This window comes from Sinohyriopsis cumingii, chromosome 1 (genome assembly GCF_028554795.1).
Source record: "Sinohyriopsis cumingii isolate HCF-2022 chromosome 1, ASM2855479v2, whole genome shotgun sequence".
NCBI classification, from domain to species: Eukaryota; Metazoa; Mollusca; class Bivalvia; order Unionida; family Unionidae; genus Sinohyriopsis; species Sinohyriopsis cumingii.
The window spans coordinates 23309757-23331124 of NC_142961.1; the positions used below are offsets into that span (position 1 = coordinate 23309757).

A 21368-nucleotide genomic window follows, 5' to 3' on the forward strand; every position below is an offset into this window, starting at 1 on the left:
TCTACACGTGTTTTCTACCTTTACACGTGTTTTCTACCATTACATGTTTACACGTGTTTTCTACAATTACATGTCTACACGTGTTTTCTACCTTTACACGTGTTTTCTACAATTACATGTCTACACGTGTTTTCTACCTTTACACGTGTTTTCTACCATTACATGTTTACACGTGTTTTCTACCTTTACACGTGTTTTCTACCATTACATGTCTTAGGACTTCTTTAATATGGCTTGTGTATTCTTTGTGCTAGTCGTGTGTTACTCTACTCGTACGTACTTGACTGAAATTCCAGACAAAGTTTACAGACACTGACTCGTGTCAAAAAGTCGTTCAAATAGCCCAAGGATAATAAATCCGATTAGAGAATCTGGTGATACTGACCATTCAATGTAAATGATCTTTGGTCAACTGTACTTATAATTTTTTTCAAGGGTGAACAATAGTACAGTAAACACATTTTGGCTGCAAAAAGCAGTGACTGTGAACGTTATGGTTTGCGCGTGATTTATCTAATTAACAATATCGTACGTGTAAATACTACTAGGTAAGTTATTAATTAATTTTAATCGACTGAACATGTATTCATCCTCTTGCTGATTTTGTTAATCTTTTATGCATTACTGATATGCATATTGTCATAATGAGTCCTATTCTGAAAAGTTCACATCTAAATTTGCGTGGAGAAAAAAAAAACATGAGGTACTTTTACATGTACACTGACTGAAGACAGTCATTTATTTTTTTGAAGAGGAAGATATGTCACGGTGCTCCATAACCAAACTAAATATGAAACTATTGGTGGCCAATGTGCCCCATAACCAAACTAAATATGAAACTATTGGTGGCCAATGTGCCCCATTACCAAACTAAATATGAAACTATTGGTGGCCAATGTGCCCCATAACCAAGCTAATTATGAAACTATTGGTGGCCAATGTGCCCCAGACCCAAGTTAATTATGAAGCTAATGTGTGCAAAATCAGATGAAGAGGCAGGGTCACTGGGAGAAGTAGAGGAGAGAAGGGGTTAGGATCAGTTTTGGTTAGATGCATAGCTGTGTAATAGTAAATAAAGAATTATGAAGAATATACTTGTCGAGTTATTGATACCACGGGGAATAACGTACGTAAACAATAAAGTCTCCGTGAAACTTGCTTCATAATTAGCTTGGGTCTGGGGCACCGTGTCACCTAACACATTGAATCTTAGAGAAGAAAAACAAATATGATGGTTCTTAAATCTGACATAAGTATGCAAGTCAATTTTAATTTTGAAACTCAGAAAGCAGAAGCAGTATCAGTAATAATAATAATAATAATAATAAAGACTTAGTACATCAATTAATCTTTAAGAGCTATAAGCGTTTTACAATATTAATTAACAAATCAGCGTATCAACAACATTTTACCAACACTGTGGAATTACAAACAAGACATAGTAAAAATAATCAAAAGTAAAGAAACATTGTTAAGACCTGTTAAGTCGGTTCTTGCAGTTGAAAGAGGTAAGTTTTTAGAGCGCTCATGAATGAGACCGTGATGTCATTGTATCTAAATACAATAAGCGATTCGTTCTAAGTAACCGAGATCTATGTGTAAGAGAACGTTGTCCATTGTACCTGGCTTTAACAGTGGGAATAACAAGAATAAGTGTTATAAGAAGGACGTATGTTTTTAGAAAGGGTACATACATTGGTTAGATCAGATGGGTATTTTTGACGGTTGGTAGTAGATTTGCCACTGTGTCCAATAATGTCGATAGCCCTCTGTTAGTATAAGTGTACCTCGCCATTACCTTTATTTGTTACAATGTTTTCTTTGTATTTGAATAATGAACATATTTGTTTCACTGCACAACTGCTTGTCAAATACAATCACTCGTATAATGATATCAGTTCAGGGGGATTGGACAGTACACACGAACTGATATATTCGCTGTGTCAATGTTACTCCATGTAAAATTACCCAAATTTAAAGAAAAAGAAAAGGAAAAAGGATAAAAGAGTATCGTGTTTACCTGTGTAAGACGCACGGCAAACAGCAAAAACAGAGTGGACACAATCCCTTCCGTCATAAAAGTTGACTTGGCTACAGATCTTACTCAAAAATATTTTCATTAATGCAGATGTTCCATTTTTTTTAAATTTCAAGGGAAATGTTCAAATCTGGGTGACAACTTTTAATCGAAATGCTAAATAAAGTGTTATGACGGAGGGGTCAGATCTCCCACCGCATAATGCGCATCCAAAATTTGATTATTATGCGATACAAATGCTTCCAAAAAGTTATGAAACAAATATCAGGATACAGAAGCGTACGCTGACAGTTTTTCGTCGACATTACAGTAGATTGCTCTGCTTCGTCGCTGAGAGACAATGTCGATAGATATGAAACATTGAGAAATAATACAATCAAGAAATTAATGCAAAATTTGCATTTGCGAATATTTTGCGCAACATAGTATGAAGTAAACTATAAAGACGAAATTTAATATAAATATTTATTGAAACAATAGCACATTAATAAAATAAAATTAATCAAACATTGCACAATTTTAATATTTAAGATAGAAATCAAGTTGAATTAATACGAATTAAGTAGGTCTCCACTTCTCCAACCTAGTCGATTCTTCGACCATAGTTCAATTACAGTCAATTTGTATCGAAAACATTTGTATGTCAATTTCATGCCATTCAAAGTGTCAATACTGACCATGAGTTGAACCATAGTTGATGTCACACTGTGCAATGGCTTTATAAATACTTTGTACTTGATTGTGTATAAAAACTCTGAAGCATCGAGCTTGTTTGGGTAGTACGTATATGTAGAAACAATGTATATAAAAACTACACCCCGTGCAGTTTCAAAACACTGACCACATCTATTATTTTGTGGAGTTTTGCGCACGCTTTATTATGTGAAAGGACGAAGAAAGACGAATAGTTGTCTTAAACGTTCGTCAGTGATTATATTTTCTCAGTCAACGGGCTTACCCATCGTTAAAATTTCCAAGAATTGTACTCTTTCAATTCTATGAGAACATCAATGAATACTTTCTTTTGCAACTCGGAAACATGCAAGGAACGTGCACAAGACACAATGCGTCAGATCTCTATTTCGTTACACCACCTTTATAAAATGAGTTCACTCCCGCGTTGCTGATCCTACTGTGAGCGAAGCTTGAGTGGAATCTAAGAGGAAAAATGTTTTTGTGCCGCCTTTGCAGGCAGAACAATGTTGCTCGACATGTAACAGTCTTTTAATTAAACAGGATAATTTTTCACACTGCCCTATGCCCATTGTCATATTACAAACTGCCTGCTGTCTTTCATCATATTACAAAGTGTCATATTCCCTTTGTCATATGACAAATTGTCCGTTGTCCTTTTTCATATTACAAATGGTCCTATGTTCTTTGTCCTATTACAAATCCGTTGTCCTTTTTCATATTCCTGGTTGTCACTGTCCTTTTTAGTATTACAAATTATATTATGCCCTTTATCATATTAAACATTTTACATCGTCCTTTTTCATATTACAAAGTGTCATATGCTTTTTGTCATATTACAAATTGTCCGTTGTCCTTTTTCATATTACAAATTGTCCTATGCCTTTTGTCATATTACAAATTGTCCTTTGTCCTTTATCAAATTACAAAGTGTCCTATTCCCTTTGTCGCATTACAAATTGTCCTAAGCACTTTGTCATATTTCAAATTCTCATATGCCCTTTGTCACATTACAAAGTGTCATATTCCCGTTGTCACATTACAAATTGACCGTTGTCCTTTTCATATTGCAAATTGTCTTATGCCTCTTGTCATATTACAAAATGTCCGTTGTCCCTTTTCTTACTACAAATTATCATATGCCCTTTTTCACAGTACAAAGTGTCATATTCCCTTTGTCACATTACAAATTGTCCTAAACACTTTGTCATATTACAAATTGTCATATGCCCTTTGTCACATTACAAATTGTCGTATGCTCTTCATCACATTACAAAGTGTCATATTCCCTTTGTCATATTACACAGTACCTTTGTCCTTTTTCATATTGCAAATTGTCTTATGCCCTCTGTCATATTACAAAGTGACATATATCCTTTGTCATATTACAAAGTGACATATTTCCTTTTTCATATTATAAAACTTATTTTAAAAAAAGTCAATAGATTCAACGTAAACCTTCTTCAGTAACACTCGGGTATTACCCATACTTTAATGGGTTTCGATACTGCATACAGTTGATCAACTAAAAGACTTTCTAGTACAGCTATTACTTGCAAAAGATGTAGTCCTGGTGGCTTGAAAACAGGTACAACTGAAATGTCTGTAGTCGCCATCATTTTCTAGCTTAGTGCTCATGATCGATTACGAAAAAAAGCGAAGAAAGACGAGTAAGTGTTTGTAATGTTTATCATATATATATATATATATATATATATATATATATATATATATATATATATATATATATATATATACAACAATTTCCATAATAGACACTATTCGCCACTAAAACATTTGAAAGAATTTGTGTGTAATCTTTAAATGAAAGTCAGAATCATTATTTATTGCGTGATCGGAATATTACATTATATAAGCTAAGAACGTGCACGATACACAATCCCTCCCATTTCCATAACGACACGCCGACATCATTCAGCAGCAAACTCTGTTAGTTTATAGATTTTACATACGACGGATCTTAGTACACTGTACAACATAATTCTTTATCAAAGTATTTTCTATTCACCTCTACACGCTTTTTCAGTCTTATCCTGTTACTAAATGTCGTTTTGTATAATACTTTCTTTTTCTATTCACTTTCTTTTTGTATTAACTTTTTTATATGTTTCTCATACACTAGTAAATATACTTCCAACCGCATGGCGGCTTTGAGATCGTCGTCTGCTCCTTAGCAGATTATTAGTAACAGGATTCGACCAAAAATCACTTGGAGCTAAAAATCAAAGCTGTATGGAGGATATACAAAAGTTTGGTTGCGCCGGTGCGTTGCCGTGTAGTCGATAGATACCACAAGTAACGTTGTGAGGTAACGTTGCATAAACTTTGAAAACATTATTGAGACATACAAATGTCCAGTGATACTAGCAGAGTCAGACACATGTACTTGCATTGAGTAATAACGCGTATCAAACTCTCATATTAGTTCAACGACATCGAGCGATTTGTCGTCCCTGCTTGTTTTTTTTTTTTTCTTTCTTTCAAATCCAGTGTTTATCATTATCTCTTAAGTCAGGTTTAAAACAAAGTAGAGAAGTTTCATCACCTATGACAATCTGAATTCTAATGGATCTGTTCGCTCTTTTCATATCTGCCGAGTAGCTGTTTGGATATTTCACCATTTTTTAGTCCGTTTTTGAGCAGCCGTCAACAAATTCGGGACCTCTCGGGCACAAACCTTTCTGATATCTTCAGTTTATTTAAAATAGCTGACGAATTAAAGCCTATAACCTGGAAAAAATTAACGAATGATATGATTGCTTTTTTTATTTACCACACGAAATCTCTGTACAAATGTGATTTTAAACAATAACAGTGTTGGACAGCCTTACAAATAACACGATATAACTAGTGTCACACAAAATCTAGTTTACCCCTTTGAAATACAACATAGCGCAGATTGTAACGTAAGATTCTCTGGGTTATTCAAGTAACAAACGTTATACCGAGGAGAAAGATAAACATTGAAAGTGTTTACTCTGATCTCAAGGTTTACAAATGGATCCATTGCCCATTATAAATGGAAGACAAATGGTACGAGTGGCCATGTTTCTTCACTACACGTGCTAGACCATGCAGGGTTGTTAATTGTTGCCAGGGATTCTTCGACATTTTTAAAAAGATCAGTTGAGAAAGTGGAACATACCCGCACATTACTCGGTTTGCTCTCTATGGTATATGTAAAATTCCGGCCATATAGTACTGAATTAAAGCTACGTAGCAAAAATGTTGTTGTTGTTGTTGTAGGGTTTAACGCCATTTTTCAGCACAAGATAGGCTATACATGGCGGCCAGTATTATTGGTGGAGGAGGAACCCGGAAAATCCCCGGAAAGGACCACCGACCCTCGAGAAGCTACTGGCTAGCTTTCTCACATACCCACATTGGCCAAATCCGAGACTCGAACCTACGCAGACAGATGAGAGATGGCAGTGATCCGTAACGGAGCAAAAATGTTTATAGATGCATGATGTTGGAATGACTATGGTAAAATGTTTATCATACATCAAAACAAGAATTAAAAAAAAAAAACACACACACACACTAGAGAATTTTCCTTAAGTATATTTCCACATAGAACCAACCGATGTGATACACTGAAGATGGAAATACATACCATGTATAATCGCTCATAAGACGAATCCACTGCAAACAACACAGACTCAGTTTGTTAGGAGTAATCCGAAGAACAAACTGCATAGACCCTGATCTGCAGGCGCGATGTACTACGGCATATCAGTATCTTTGTATCTTTTAGTTTGACTAGACTAATAAGCGAGTACTTATGGTACGTTTGAACGTTACCAACAAGAACTAGAAAAGGACAGGTCATCATTCCAAAAATAGTATTGACATAATATCAGACAATACATATAAATAAAAAAATAAGTTGTTACTTTTTATTAAGTCAACAAATGACTCTTTAACCCTATTACCCTCTACATACTAATCAAATACAGTTAATCGTCCAAGACATTGTGAAAAATAAAGAAAAGTGGTAATTTGAACAATGCATCTCACATATACGCATGAAAGACTCGTACAATTTACCGAACATAGTAACAGAACTGACAAAATGCACAGAGAATGGTGTTTTTTAAGGTTAGTTTCTCGACAGTAATGATAGAGAGAGTTGACAATATAGGCTTAACTTTTTGATATATTTTATTATGTCCTGCTTGTGGTGGTGGTGGCGGTAACGTAGTTTTCTCTTGCTTATCCCCTAATTGCCAATTTGGTCGTTCCCCTTCCCCCAATCAAACTTTGACTACCTTGATTAACATAAACAAAACAGGTCACTTCTTAAACATTGAGTTTCTAAATATGTTGTGCTACTATTTGAGGCTTAGAGCGAAACCATGACATCCATTGTGTGATTTTTATTGTAAAACATTTTACTGTCACATTGCCGAAAATATTCCAAGGCAATATAAAAACAACAACAACTAGAAGAACAACACCGTCTGTCACTTTGCGTATTTGTCTGTCTATTCAACGATACATCTTACTATCTGATGGCAGGTTCTTAGGCAGAAATGCACTCGTGGACGTAAGTGTGTAGGCACACTAGCGTGAGGGAGGTAATGTGTATTAAATCTCTTTCTCCTCACGCACGAATTAACACGTGTTGACACTATTTGCCACATGTACTTTAGAGTGGAGATACGTAGAGGAGAATATATATATATATATATATATATATATATATATATATATATATATATATATATATATATGTGTGTGTGTGTGTATATATATATATGTGTGTATATATATATATATATATATATATATATATATATATATATATATATATATATATATATATATATATATATATATATATATATATTCAAAAAAGTATTTGTGTGAGCATTTAATTTTCTGTAGCCCATATTATAGTGAAGACACTTTTTCATGCTACTTGATTGTCACGTACGTCATAACCAGACCTATCCAGACCTATTGGCCTAGAGGACCCTATTGATCAAAGCTTCAGGTTTACAGGTGCAGGCGATATAAAACAATAACGTTTACATATTAAATAACCAAATCCTTTATGTGCGTCGGCAAACACGCACTTTTAGTAAAGAACATACACAATGCAAGCACTAATTATGACAGTGCATGTTAGTTCAGTAGATATATAGGTAAATATATATTTTGGCAGAGATAAACAGGGCTGAAACTTTAAAAAAAAATGTCTGTCTAGGTTTGACAGTCAATAATCAGGATAAATGATTACACTTGTATTTTGTTTCGCTTTGGTTTTGAAGCGTTTAACGCCATTTCTCAGCACACGTACACCCTCAAAAGACAGATATTACGCAGTGTCGAAAATATCTGAGAAACTCGACATATTCGATATAATTTGGGTTTTCTCCAGGGGTTAATCATCTCATGTTAGGAAAAGTACAATTTACATATCGAATTTTTTTTAGCACAAGGAATCATGAATTATGGAATCAGCTCCTTAACTAATTTTATTCTTCTTTAACATACAGATTTGAAATCAATTCAGCTGTAAAATAGATCTGTATGGATCAAGAGTTATGTATATTCTAGGTTTTCGTTCAATATCACGCATTATATATATTCTAGGTTTTCATTCAATATCACGCATATATATTCAGGCTTATTTTCCTCATATATAAAATGCTATTGATAATTCAGACATTTATGCTTCGTGGTGACAGCTCGTTGTAAGAAATCAATGTCATGCATCATAAATTTTAATAACGGCATTTTGCAGAAGATTGATACCACAGTGTGGTAACACTACTGTATATTATCCTGAAATTTTGTTTTCTCAAGCGAAGCTGTTCCATAGTTATGGCGGATCCCTAGTCAATCGCAAATCAAATACATCGTCTCTAATACCATACGTCGCTTTTTGACATTGTGACATATCCATGGGCTTACAGTATACACGTTATATACTTTACTATGTAAAAAGAATTGCATGTATCAAATTGACACTTGAAAATAGCAGCTTGTATGAAAACACAGTTGTTACTGCACGATGGATACTGGCAGCCGTGTAAGGGATACATTTTCATACTGAGGGAGCTTAGCCAGTTCCCAAGACCATTCTGCCTCAGTTCAAAGCCAGCCAAATTAGACTTCGTTGGGATTAGCACATCTTTAAGATCACATTACTAGATGTTTACATGAATCTGTGCATCTTGCACTGTGATACGGAAAACGTATATTTGTAGTAGTATTTCAAAATGACAGAATCAGATTTGTTGGCTTTTCCTATTTACTTTTTATTTCAAAAGAAATTTTTTTAATTAAATGCTTTGTGTCATCTGAATAAGAGCGATGAATCTACCAAAAGCTTCTCACAATTTCCCTAAATATAAATTGCAGTTATAACCTTTATTGTCGCTAAATCAAATCGGGAGCTTGGCGCCATATTTATTGTTGGTCTGAGTTGCATATAGGAAAAAATAGATTTACTCGGATATCTTCGTATCAAGAAAACATTATGTGTGTGTGTGTGTGTGTGTGTGTGTGTGTGTGTACAGAATGTTTAGGCAGATTTTATCTTTTGGTCGTAGTCGACATGGAGGTCGCATCCTGCTGATTTGTTAATATCATCACAAAAACGGATTATGGTATGTTATGTTATTTCCGTCTTTTCTCTGCGTTTGTTATTAGATCTTGCAATAACTGAAGAAAACAAAAACGAATGTGAACCTATACACGTTATACTTGTTGAACTTTTCCATCTTGCTGGCTGGTTATGGGTCAGTAGAGGCCTCATTGGTGCTAAGTCATTTCAATCCTTAATAGATATGTAACTATGAAAGATTTTACAAATATGAGTTTTTTATTATATATTTCAAGCTGAGATATTGAAATATATATGGGGGTGAAAAATTTTGTCGCCATAGTGGCGATATCACGTTTGGAACTACTTTATTTTTTCATTTAGGAAGCACATCTGCCTTTTTTTGTGTTATTCAGACCCGTATTTTCATATTTAGGCCTATTTAATTTTTCTCCTTTTTCTGCTTCTTTGATCTGTTTTACCCACCTTCTCCGTATCAGGATGTACAGGTCATAAAATGCATCAATTGTAGGCACTCTAGTGTACATTTATGCAATCAGTTAGGTGCAGTCAGTGACATTCTATAAAGAAATGGCTGGAGAAAAAAAAAACAAAAAAAAAAACAAATGAGCCAAAAGTAGACCTTCTCTATTAATTTCTTTATAATTAGGTTTGTACACGAATCATAAAAACTTTCAGTGCTTGTTGTCATAGTATGCCTGTAATACTCTACGACAAACTGCACTCTGTTTAAGAGGAAAAACATCGTGATTAATTATAGTAATATGATTTTTAAGTAGCAATTAAACTAGCATCACAGTCGTGTGTGTGTGTGTGTACGTGTGTGTGTGTGTGTGATTTTGATTTTTAACGTAGCTTTACCAATGTTTCAGTCATATCGCTACGATGTCTGCAGTGTGGCAGTTTATAGTGTTGTCTAGCACTGGGGCATCATGGCGCAGACATATGGCATGATGTCCCACCGAGTCACATTATCTTGACACCAGGCCGACCAGTCCTAACACTAACCGCTTAGTGCTGAGCGCCAAGCGAGGCAGCTGTTAGTACCATTTTTCTAAGTCTTTGGTATGACTCGGCCGGGGATCGAACCCACGACCTTCCGCATCCGAGGCGGACGCTCTAACAACTAGGCCAACAATCGTGTTTGAAAATGATTGATAATTCAGGCGTTTGTTTCAGATCGAAATTAGATGACAATTGAAAATTAGATACTGCGTCTGATACCGAGCTAGACTGCAAGCTTTCTAGGCCGCACACACACACACACACACACACACACACACACACACTTATGTTTAAATGTAGAAGTAAGCAAAACGAAATAATACAGACATTATTATCTTTACTTTATAGATGTTACGCTCTGAAGTCTGTCAGATACGACAGTTCTATTAGGCTTCCAGTTACCCCACCCCAACAGTAACTATCCACGCATGAAATGTGTTAACAAAAATAAAAATGTCTTCATTTTCGTTGTTGTTATAGGGTTTAACGCCATTTTTCAGCACAAGATAGGCTATACATGGCGGCCAGTATAATTGGTGGAGGAAGAACCCTGGAAAACCCCGGAAAGAACCACCGACCCTCGAGAAGCTACTGGCGGGCTTTCTCACGTACCCACGTTAGCCGAGCCTGAGACTCGAACTTCCGCAGACAGAGGTGAGATGGCAGTGATCCATAACGGTGAGCGCTTTAGACCACTCGGCCAGTCGGGGCCCCTTCATTTTCGTAAGAACATACATAATTTTGACAAACATCGCAAACTGAAGCATGGCATGTACTGGGATGGAGCTAAGGAGTGTCAACAAAACAAGCTAAGTTGCTTAGTTTGTAAAACGTCACAAAACTATTATAAAAGTTAGCAACTTTGTTTTTTCGATGCAGTAATACAGCTATTAATCGCAATGACACATAATGGAGAAAACCATTGCAAATTGACAATTTTTGCCTTTAAAAAATATATAATAACAAGAAAATCCATGTCATTTTAGTAGATAAACGGAAATATTTCACTCATGAAATGGAAATATTCTGTATTGTCCCGAGTGGTAGTTCATTTGTAAAATATTTCGGTATATCTCCTCAAAAAAAGCATATATCCTCAAAAAGCTCACGTCGCACTGATGTTATGTGCTAACCAATGGATAGCTCGTTATCAGTCAGTGCACGTGCAGGGACCTTTTATATATTTGTAGATCAGTCCTCTACAAACAATTCGTGTTAGAATTCATAATATTTGCTATAAAAACCTACACATCACTTCTTGAGCTTTCTGTTATTAGCAACATCTACTGATCTAATAATTCGAAGAGATTTTAACGGGGTACATACGTCATGACCATGATCTGCATTTTATAACCATTTTATCTGTTTAACCGTATGTATCCATTACGCGCATGTAATTGCAAATTGTGTGTGCCCAGATAACAGTCTACTCTTTTATTTTTTTAAATGTGCGCTCTGTACACACGGCCACTTACGGTATCAGTAAAGCTGGCACTGACCAATGCTGGAACACAGTGCACCATCGTCTTATTCGGATAAGAAATGTATTCTGATTTAATTTTGAAAGTCTTTTTAAATATTTGAATGGAGATATTGGATAAGGAGTCGCAGAATCAGTTCTGGTATTTTCAGAAATTACTCGCTAAAATGCAATTAAAAAAATGCAGTTTCTATTCACTGGCGGTATCATTTCGCAATTGATGCCATTTGCAATAAGAGAAGACGACATGGAATTTTTTAATTAAATTTTTTGGATCAAAGTTTTTTTCAACCATTCCAAGACAAACTGTGCTACTGAGTGGCTTAGAGTGACTGTGTCGCGTGACATCTATCGTCCCAAGTCAGTGGCAGTAGCTAGCAGTTTCCGTTCATTTTATTGAATTTTCATGTTGGGGTAATTACACATCGCCATATAAGTTCATTTTACTATTTATTTTACAATATCAGAGTCATACGAATTTCCTGATCTCACTGTATTGCATGCTTCTCTTTTTTAAAAGATGTTTTTGGTTACATAGAATTTTTTGCCACTTCACTTGAGGCTTATATTCTCAGATCTACGGTACACACGCGAACACGCGCAGGTAAATCAATAAGTATGGATCGACATTGTTAAAATGGCACATAAGGCTGATACATACCGCGTTAGACCATGTATAAAACGTTCATCTTACAATCACTGCTCGCTTTAAGTTGTGAAACCATGATCTGCCATCACGTGATACGACTGCATATATGGGCATAATTGTTCGCATTTTGAATTCTAGGGTAATCTGGTCATATTCCGACCACTGAGGTTGACATGAGATCGACAACTTCATTATTGAAGGCGACTACTGTGTACCTAAAAACGATATGGGAAGCAGTCATTCGGGCTTCTTGCAACAAGTTTCATTATTCATAAAGCATATTATTTGAGTTTTGCTTACTGAAAAGTGATTTTATTGTGATTATATACGCACGGGGTAAATCCGACCGTGTTGTGGCGTATTCCGACCTCTGATATGTGTAATGCCGACCACCATATATGGACCATACATATACATATTTCATCTATAAAATACAAAGAATTTGTTTATCTTGACATATTTAAAAGCTTTAAAAATTTTTTTCAGATAGAGAGATAACAGATAAAAAAGAGATATTGTTATATAGATAATTGTAGATATTGTTATATAGATAATTGTAGATGTTGTTAGAGAGATAGGTGTGAAGAGAAGTAACATTTTATTTTTATTTAGATTTATACTTGTAATTTTGTATTTATTGGTTTTAATTACATATTTATTTCTGGGTTTTTTTCTTCAAAGTTCAATACAAACTAATCATAATTCTACATTTTCTTTGAGCTTGTGTTTCTTGGTCGGAATTGTCCTCATATGATAAAGAACCTGGGGTTGGGGTAAATCCGACACTATACAGAACATCGCATAATATTGCTATTTATCACAAAACTGGTGCAATTTTTACTATTTTTTTAGCGAGACAATGCATTGTTTTAAAGCTACGATAACATAATTATTATGTTTTTAAAGCTATACAAATCTTGGATGATTTATGCATGACTAAGGTCCTGAATAAAAAAAAAATATGATTGCCGTTTCTGAACTCACGCGGAAGAGAGAATACTGAGGCAATTACGTCATTTTGTCACGCGATGCCCTCATCGCCTGAAAACATCTTTACGAATTTGCATACGCATGTGCACAAATAAAAACAAAGATCACAGCAAATAATTTGCATATCTTTGTTGTAAACAGCTTGAGGTACATCCACGGTCGGAATCAATTGTTCGCACATATTCAAAAATTCTTTGTTAATGTGGAAATAGAAATAATGCCTTTGGAGAATGAAGTTTGTCATATTAAATAGAGTGTGCCTGTTCTCAGCTTTATTGTTGATAATCATACCCTAGATATATATATTTTTTTGCATTTTGATTGTTTATGTGAGGGAACAATATAAAATATGTTGTGTGAAAGAGCTCTACAAGGGCCATTTTTAATTTCTGTTTTTTTTTTTTTAAGCACCTTATAATCTGGTACAAATTAATGTTAATTGTAGTTATTTCTGTGAATTTGATGCGTATCAGTCTCTTTAAACATTCTCCCACTTTTAAACTTCCACTGCTCTTCTCATGTGATTCTACTCTTCAAATACTGTTAGCCAATTTTTGTGTCTAATCACGCGTTATATATATATATATATATATATATATATATATATATATATATATATATATATATATATATAATCTCTATCCATGTTATGTTATTTTATGTTGATTTACATGCGGTAAAACATGGTTTGATCCAGAAATATTCTCTATACATCTCCGAAAGAATCCTTCATGCGACAGTAAATCAAGATCAGTGAGAAATACTAGTAAGTGTCTAAAATGTACACTGATATGTTGCAGACAAGACTATCTGCACATCTGAACGATTTAATGAATAGGTGACACCCGACTCAAAAAGGGGGGGGGCTTACCATCTTTCACCGCGCACGATAGATATTATCCGTGTATCTCTAAATTGTAGAGACTGCTTTTCCATCAATGTTCCATCATACGATAAAAATAGTGCCAAACATTTTTTAATATATATATATATATATATATATATATATATATATATATATATATATATATATAGATATATAGATATATAATGTTATTAAATAGAAAAATAGTTGCAGTAGTTAAAATAAATAATTGAACCAACTATATTTCTTTGGCTTTTTTCACCCAAACAGTTGTTGATATTCAGCTAGGACTTTTGCGAATTTGATCAGTACCAAATAGTCAGAACATAAAAGCATACAAGGCCCAGATATGTAAACTTTATATCCTTCCCCCCCCCTCCCCTTTATGGAGAACTTTCTTTGATCAAATGTGAAGTAGAGCTGTCTCTTCGTGACGACTGTCTGTCTGTTGACTAAAGGTACATGTATATGGACTGACCTTTGACGAATCGATCGATCAAAGTTTGCCTAACTATTTATACTGTCTGTTACCGACGCTTGAACACACAGGGGTAGAAAATTCCGTATTGGCTCACTCCCGTATTGGCTCACTCGTTTAGTCCCGCTGGGGGTGGGAGCTGGGCTTTCCAAACAGGATATCGTTTTTCGTTTATCTTAAAATAACAGAATGCCCTAACTAATAATACTAATACTAAAGCATGTTTTCTCAATGATGACAAGAATATCTATAGTAAGAACTGTATATTGAAATCTCTTTGGAACTATGACATTCATTTAAATTCTCACATTATTAGTAGATGGAACAAATTACTATTTAAATGTGCCGTTTAATTTCCTTCTTAACACTGCGTGGCACAATTATTTGTTTTAAATGTATCTGTATACTAGTATGTATGATATATATGTTCTTTTATGTTTACAATGTTTTTACTTTATAATTATGTTTTAATTTAGAGGTATGGACTTTGTAGTCTGAAATAAAGAAATCTTATCTTATCTTATATGACGGAATTAGTTCCACCTCTACCCCCTCTCTTGCAAATCAGAGCAAGAATATTTTTCCATGATGACTAGCAGTCATAATTTTTTTCTCTCTCAAAAATCACCCGTATGCTTGAAATCTGCTCAGAATTAAGAATATATCAGGCATTTCTCACTTTACTTATTTTCTTTTCTTTCGCATTTTCGTTTTGTGTTTTTTTTTTTTTTTGCCTCATTCCCATCACATTTTGGCACCATGCTAAAAATGCTCAGATGTTGAAGAAAACAGCCATCTTTATTTAAGGCGCTTGTTAACATTAGTAGGAATAGAACAGGATGTGCTGACTTTATTACTGTATTTTCTTTAACCCATTGCTAACATCTCTTCCAGACGTAAATCAGGAGGTAGTGTTGCAGTTCCTGAATGAGAATCCAGATTTCCTTGAGAACTATGTCCTCAGTCATGTTAACAAGGAACGTCTGCAGCGATGGATGGCCTGGAAGGAGCAGGCAAGAAAACAGCGACAAGGAGACCCAAACATCAATGGTGAGAAAGTGTTTTAACTGAAAATATGGAAATAGGACTGTTTCCTTTAACATGATGCATCGTAGGGATGCAAAACGGATAAATGTCTTAATGCAAGTGAGCAAACTCCAAAGATTAGATATGCTCAAACTTTTTTTATACATGCGTTTTTAAGGGGAACTATTAACTTGTTTAGATTTACTTGGATTTCGTTATTACATATTTGTATTGGTTTTCACAGTATTACACCGGAAGCTATTAAAAATGTGAAATCTTAAGATAGCTTGTATTCAGAGTTCCCTGAATATGGAAATCAGCAGTTCTGTCATCAAAAAAGGGTATTTACAAACATATCAAAAATAAACATTTTTGTTTAAAAGTACCGTAAACTAATAAATGTGTAAGAATTCTACATTTGTCAGCTAAGACCACTCCCCATGGTGTGTAATTCTTTCATGAAACTGGATTCCAAGATGTGAATGGAGTGAACAGTAAGTGGAAACTTATTTTTGCATAGACCATTGTTCTCATATTAACGAAGGATGGAAATTCGAATTCTATATTTCAAAGCCATCTTCAGCATTTGGAAAGAACATTAGAAATTCCAAGGTATGATTTTATGTATAATGTATTTGTTGCAAACTTGGAAAGCATTATAGAAATTCCTACTCACATTTTTATAGATTATGGCAAGGTTGAACTTATTCCATGAACACAGCATTCTGTAAACTCTGTCGAAAGCAAAAATGTTCGAGTTCTAAATTCAGTATAAGATGTTGTGTACTTTTAAACAGCAAGCATAAGGTAAATTGTTGGTTTTCAATTGCTGCTTATATTTCTTTTTTCCATGGCGATATTCATAGTGGTTGTTGTTATGGAGAAAAACACTTTTTAAAATCAATCATAGTTTCTCAATTTGTCAAAAGATTTTGTGGAATTTTATGTTAAATGAGGAGTTACATTTCTTTTTGGACAATCCACAAGCAGCTGTATGTAAATGAACAAGGACAAACTATTTTGTCCTTAAAATTAATAAAAAAGAGAGAAGGGGCACGATATGGTGTGTGTGTTCGTGTGAAATTAAGTTTTAATTGACCACGATCAAGAAACAATCATGCAACTCTGCAGAGAAGTCAGAAAAAGGTATGACGACCATTTCTTTGTCATTCAACATGAGAAGAGAAAACTTTGCACAAGCTGTCTTTAAAGATTTCATAAATGAGACGAACGACCCCTATGCATCACCATCATCATCACCACCACCATCATCACGACCATTACAGACATCGCCATAAGCCAGACTCAAAATCATCTTAGAGCGGAAGTTGCTCTATTGACTCTGATGATTATTTTTATATTCAGTCTGTAAGCAAATTGATTTCCAGAAAATTTCGAAAGAGAGATTTAAGGAGTGAAAGTCTGAAGTCTGCTCAGAGAAGGCAGTCATATTTATTACTGACTTATTAGTGTCCATGGTCATCAAGTTGAAACTACAGTGTCTGGCCAAAGATAAAGATCGCTTGCGATCTTCTGTCACCGTCAACAGTTTGAATCGTCCTAGCTGAATCAAATTTAGCAACCTGCTTAATTAACACCTTTAAAGGTCATCGACAAATTTCAATATGTACAACAAATCCAATGAAGGATTCAACATCACTGATAGAAAAGCGACTATGTATGTGAATCATGTGTCACGTGGTAACTGCTCATTGTTTGTAATGTTCATATGCATGAAGGTCCATCAACCTGAACTATTTTTGTACAAGAGCTTTTTTTCCGAACATTTTAACCCAAAGTTCCGTTGTCCGGAAGTTCAAAGAATATAGAGGTCAGTAGTCCAAAGGTCCATTTTTCGAGGGTTCATACTATTGAAGGGTAAGGTTCAAAGGTTAACAAGTTCAAATATTTCTTAATCAGAATGTTTCTGACAACAAGTCATTAGTCTGGAAATATTTTAAAAGAGGGTTCACATATATAAACTTTCTTTGATTTTAAAGATATTTGAAAATGTTAATTTGTTCGACAATCCAGTATTCATTATTTCAAAAATATTTGTATTGAAACACCTTTGGACTATTTTAACCTTCATTCAGACAAACGAACCTTTGGACTAACGCAGCTTCAGACCACTGAACCTTCGAAACACAGAACTGGTTTTTCGGAACAATAAACCTTCAGATTAACGAACCTTCGGACTAATGAACCTAAGAACCTATGAACCCTCTTTTCAGACTGATGACCCTTCAAATCAATAAACCTTTGAAACAGTTTTGTACTTTTGAAATCTCCAGACTATTGAAACGTAACCATTTCTCATGCTTCGGGTCACAGGCCACGTAGCAATCTTATCATTAGATCAGTTCTCAACCACCAAACAATGTATCGTCAAGACTGACATCAGCAAAGAAAACATATATTTAGTGAGTATGGTGATAGTGGCTAGAGGTCATGTTGAAAGCTAAAAAGAGTAATTGGAGATGAAAATACAGCATTGTAAAAGAATAAAGTAATGAACCAAGAAATTAATCATTTTCACATACAATATTGGTTGTGGGTTTTGTTGAATAATAAAAAATATCAATTTGTGCACTGTTTGTTAATTTTGTTTATCTAGTGACAATAATATGACATGGCACTGTTGTGGAAACCACTTGAATATACAATAAGGAAGACTATACCATGGTAAACAATGCATGCATGTATGTATGTTTGTATGTATGTATGTATTATTACGAATCTATGGACTTAAACTAAGTAAAAGAAAAAGCAAAATCAACAAGGTATTTAAAATTCAACACATGATTTAATTCTCTGAATTATAAAGTGAAAATTATGAGGAACTTACAATATTGTAAATTAAATCTTAAGTAATCCTAAATGTACTATCACCAAAAGTATTGAATGTTCCGAATTAATTCCAGTCTTGAATTTGATGATGTACCAACAGTCTTGAATGTGCTAATGTACCAGTAATCTTGCTGCATCACAATGATATAATCCAGAATATATTTGGATGAATTCAAAGTAATCCCAAAATAATGTTTTAGTCCAAAATGTCAAGGAGCGCTTTGTAATTCCAGTGAATGATTTAAGTAAATAGTTCCTCTCAAATTATATCTGAACACAACAAAAAGTGATTCCACAAGAATGATATAAAAATTTAAAAGAATACTTTTGTTGATCACAACCTAATATAAACACCTAAGACAAGTAAAATGACCAGGATGTGAGTCAAAATTTGCTTCTAGAACATTCTTCGTCTAGACCTTGAACTCAAGTATCAGTGAACAACTTATGTAAAACTTCACAAAAGGATAAACTTCTGGTAGACAATAAAATTTTCAAGGGAAAAACCAAGGTCCTGAACTCAGATGTAAGAAAACATGCTGCTACCAAGTGATCATTATCATAAAGTAAAATCTACAATCATGGACAACAGTTAGCTATGTAGCATGTTTTTTGTTACAAATGACCTTTATAATCTACCATCATGGATAAAAGTCAAGCACACAGTACATATATACATAACAGGATGGATGGATGATGTAGGCAGGTAGGCATGCATTCATGCATGTATGTTTGTATGTTTACAATCAGGAGTCATTATTTTTATTTTTCAAAATCTGATTAAACTCATTAGTTTCATTAATGGGAGGAAATATTGTAATGTACAAGAAATGACAGTAATGGATCACTGAATTTTAGAATTGTATTGACTTTAAGAAGGAAGATCAAAAATAACAAACAGCTATTAATGTCAACAAAAGAACAATAACAAAGGAAATTTCAAAAATGTATTTTTTGAAAATACAATTCAGTGTCAACAATCTACATATTCTTAGTACATAATGCCTAGTTTCCATTACTGTAATTCAGTGTTGATCGCACACAGGATCACATCCACTCTGGAGTGTCAGGCTTTGAATGGAAGAGAATTGCATAGGCAGTGAAAAAGTACGAGCAGCGGATATCTAAGAACTGCAGCATGTCTACTATTGATCAAGCAATCCCAAGGAGCACCAATGCCATGCCACAAAAAAATGAATCATTTACATATGGGCTGTCGGAGGAAACTAGTGAGGATAAGATGGCAGGACACTTAGGTACTCACACAGGCAAGCATTCCAAGCTTGCACACTTAGGTATTCACACAGGCAGGAATTCCAGCTTGCACACTTAGGTACTCACAGAGGCAGGCATTCCAGCTTGCACACTTAGGTACTCACACAGGCAGGCATTCCAAGCTTGCACACTTAGGTACTCACACAGGCAGGCATTCCAAGCTTGCACACTTAGGTACTCACACAGGCAGGCATGCCAGGCTTGCACACTTAGGTACTCACAACTCACAGAGGCAGGCATTCCAAGCTTGCACACTTAGGTACTCACACAGGCAGGCATTCCATGCTTGCACACTTAGGTACTCACACAGGCATGCATTCCAAGCTTGCACACTTAGGCACTCACACAGGCAGGCATGCCAGGCTTGCACACTTAGGTACTCACACAGGCAGGCATTCAAAGCTTGCACACTTAGGTACTCACACAGGCAGGCATTCCAAGCTTGCACAGTCAGCTGATGACTTCACAGTTGAGATTGGCTGCTACATGTCAGAAGATCTGCTATGGTGATCTCATGCAGTTTGGTCAGAAGATGGCTGCTATTAGTAATTCTTGAAACACTTCAGCATTGACCATGAGTCTTGAGAAGAATGGACACAAGATTGTGGAGGCTCATCCATACTGGAGTTACAGACTTTGAATAGAAGATAATTGCAGAGGCAGTGCAGAAGTACATGCAGCAGAAATCTCAGAACTGTAGCATGTCCATCATTGATCAAGCAAGCCCAAGTGGCATCTCCTATCAAGTGTGCCATAGAAACTTCAGAACACAAAATGGCCTCATCAGCCGTTTACGTACTCACAGAAAGCAAACGTGTTAGTGATGTCATGGTCATGTTCGAACTTAAGGGATGAACAATGCTGTATTTCCTCTCCATTACTGTAACTGAATATTTTAAATTGAAAGTTATAAGAATAAAAACAATGAAAAAAAGACTTCAAACTAGAGACCACAAAAATTAGATAAAATGATGCTAAGTTCGATGACTATACATTGTTTTAATATTTGTTAACATATTATTGTATACCTAACTGTATATTCAAGTGATGTTCCATTACTTTACAAAAGTGCCATCAATTAAAAAATAGATAAAATGATGCTAAGTTCGATGACTATACATCGTTTTAATATTTGTTACCAAATTATTGTATACCTGACTCTATATTCAACTTACTTTCCATTACTTTACAAAAGTGCCATCAATTTTAGGAAACCCTGAAAATGGAGTTGAACATAATTTTTGTCATGTTGGATTTACAAATATTTTTTTCTGGATTGCTTTTAACTACCTTCCTTACAGTCATCCTACCAGGTCAGATGGACAACTTGAATTAATTCTTTTCAAGATATGATTTGCTAAACTATTGTGAATGGCATTCTCCAAAAATTGATGAATTTTATATATCACTATAGCCCACCA

The 21368-nt window shown here is 34.8% G+C and overlaps 1 protein-coding gene across 7 annotated transcripts in view; it reads left to right on the forward strand.

Moving 5' to 3' along the window:
- LOC149806550 (putative 3',5'-cyclic phosphodiesterase pde-5) overlaps positions 1–21368 on the forward strand; it is a 256230-nt gene that overhangs the window by 64974 nt on the left and 169888 nt on the right. For all 7 annotated transcript variants that reach the window (XM_089954339.1, XM_089954332.1, XM_089954365.1 and 4 more), the window contains one exon: positions 15691–15846. In XM_089954339.1, the coding sequence (XP_089810465.1) occupies positions 15691–15846 (156 nt within the window). The remainder of the gene's footprint in view (positions 1–15690; positions 15847–21368) is intronic.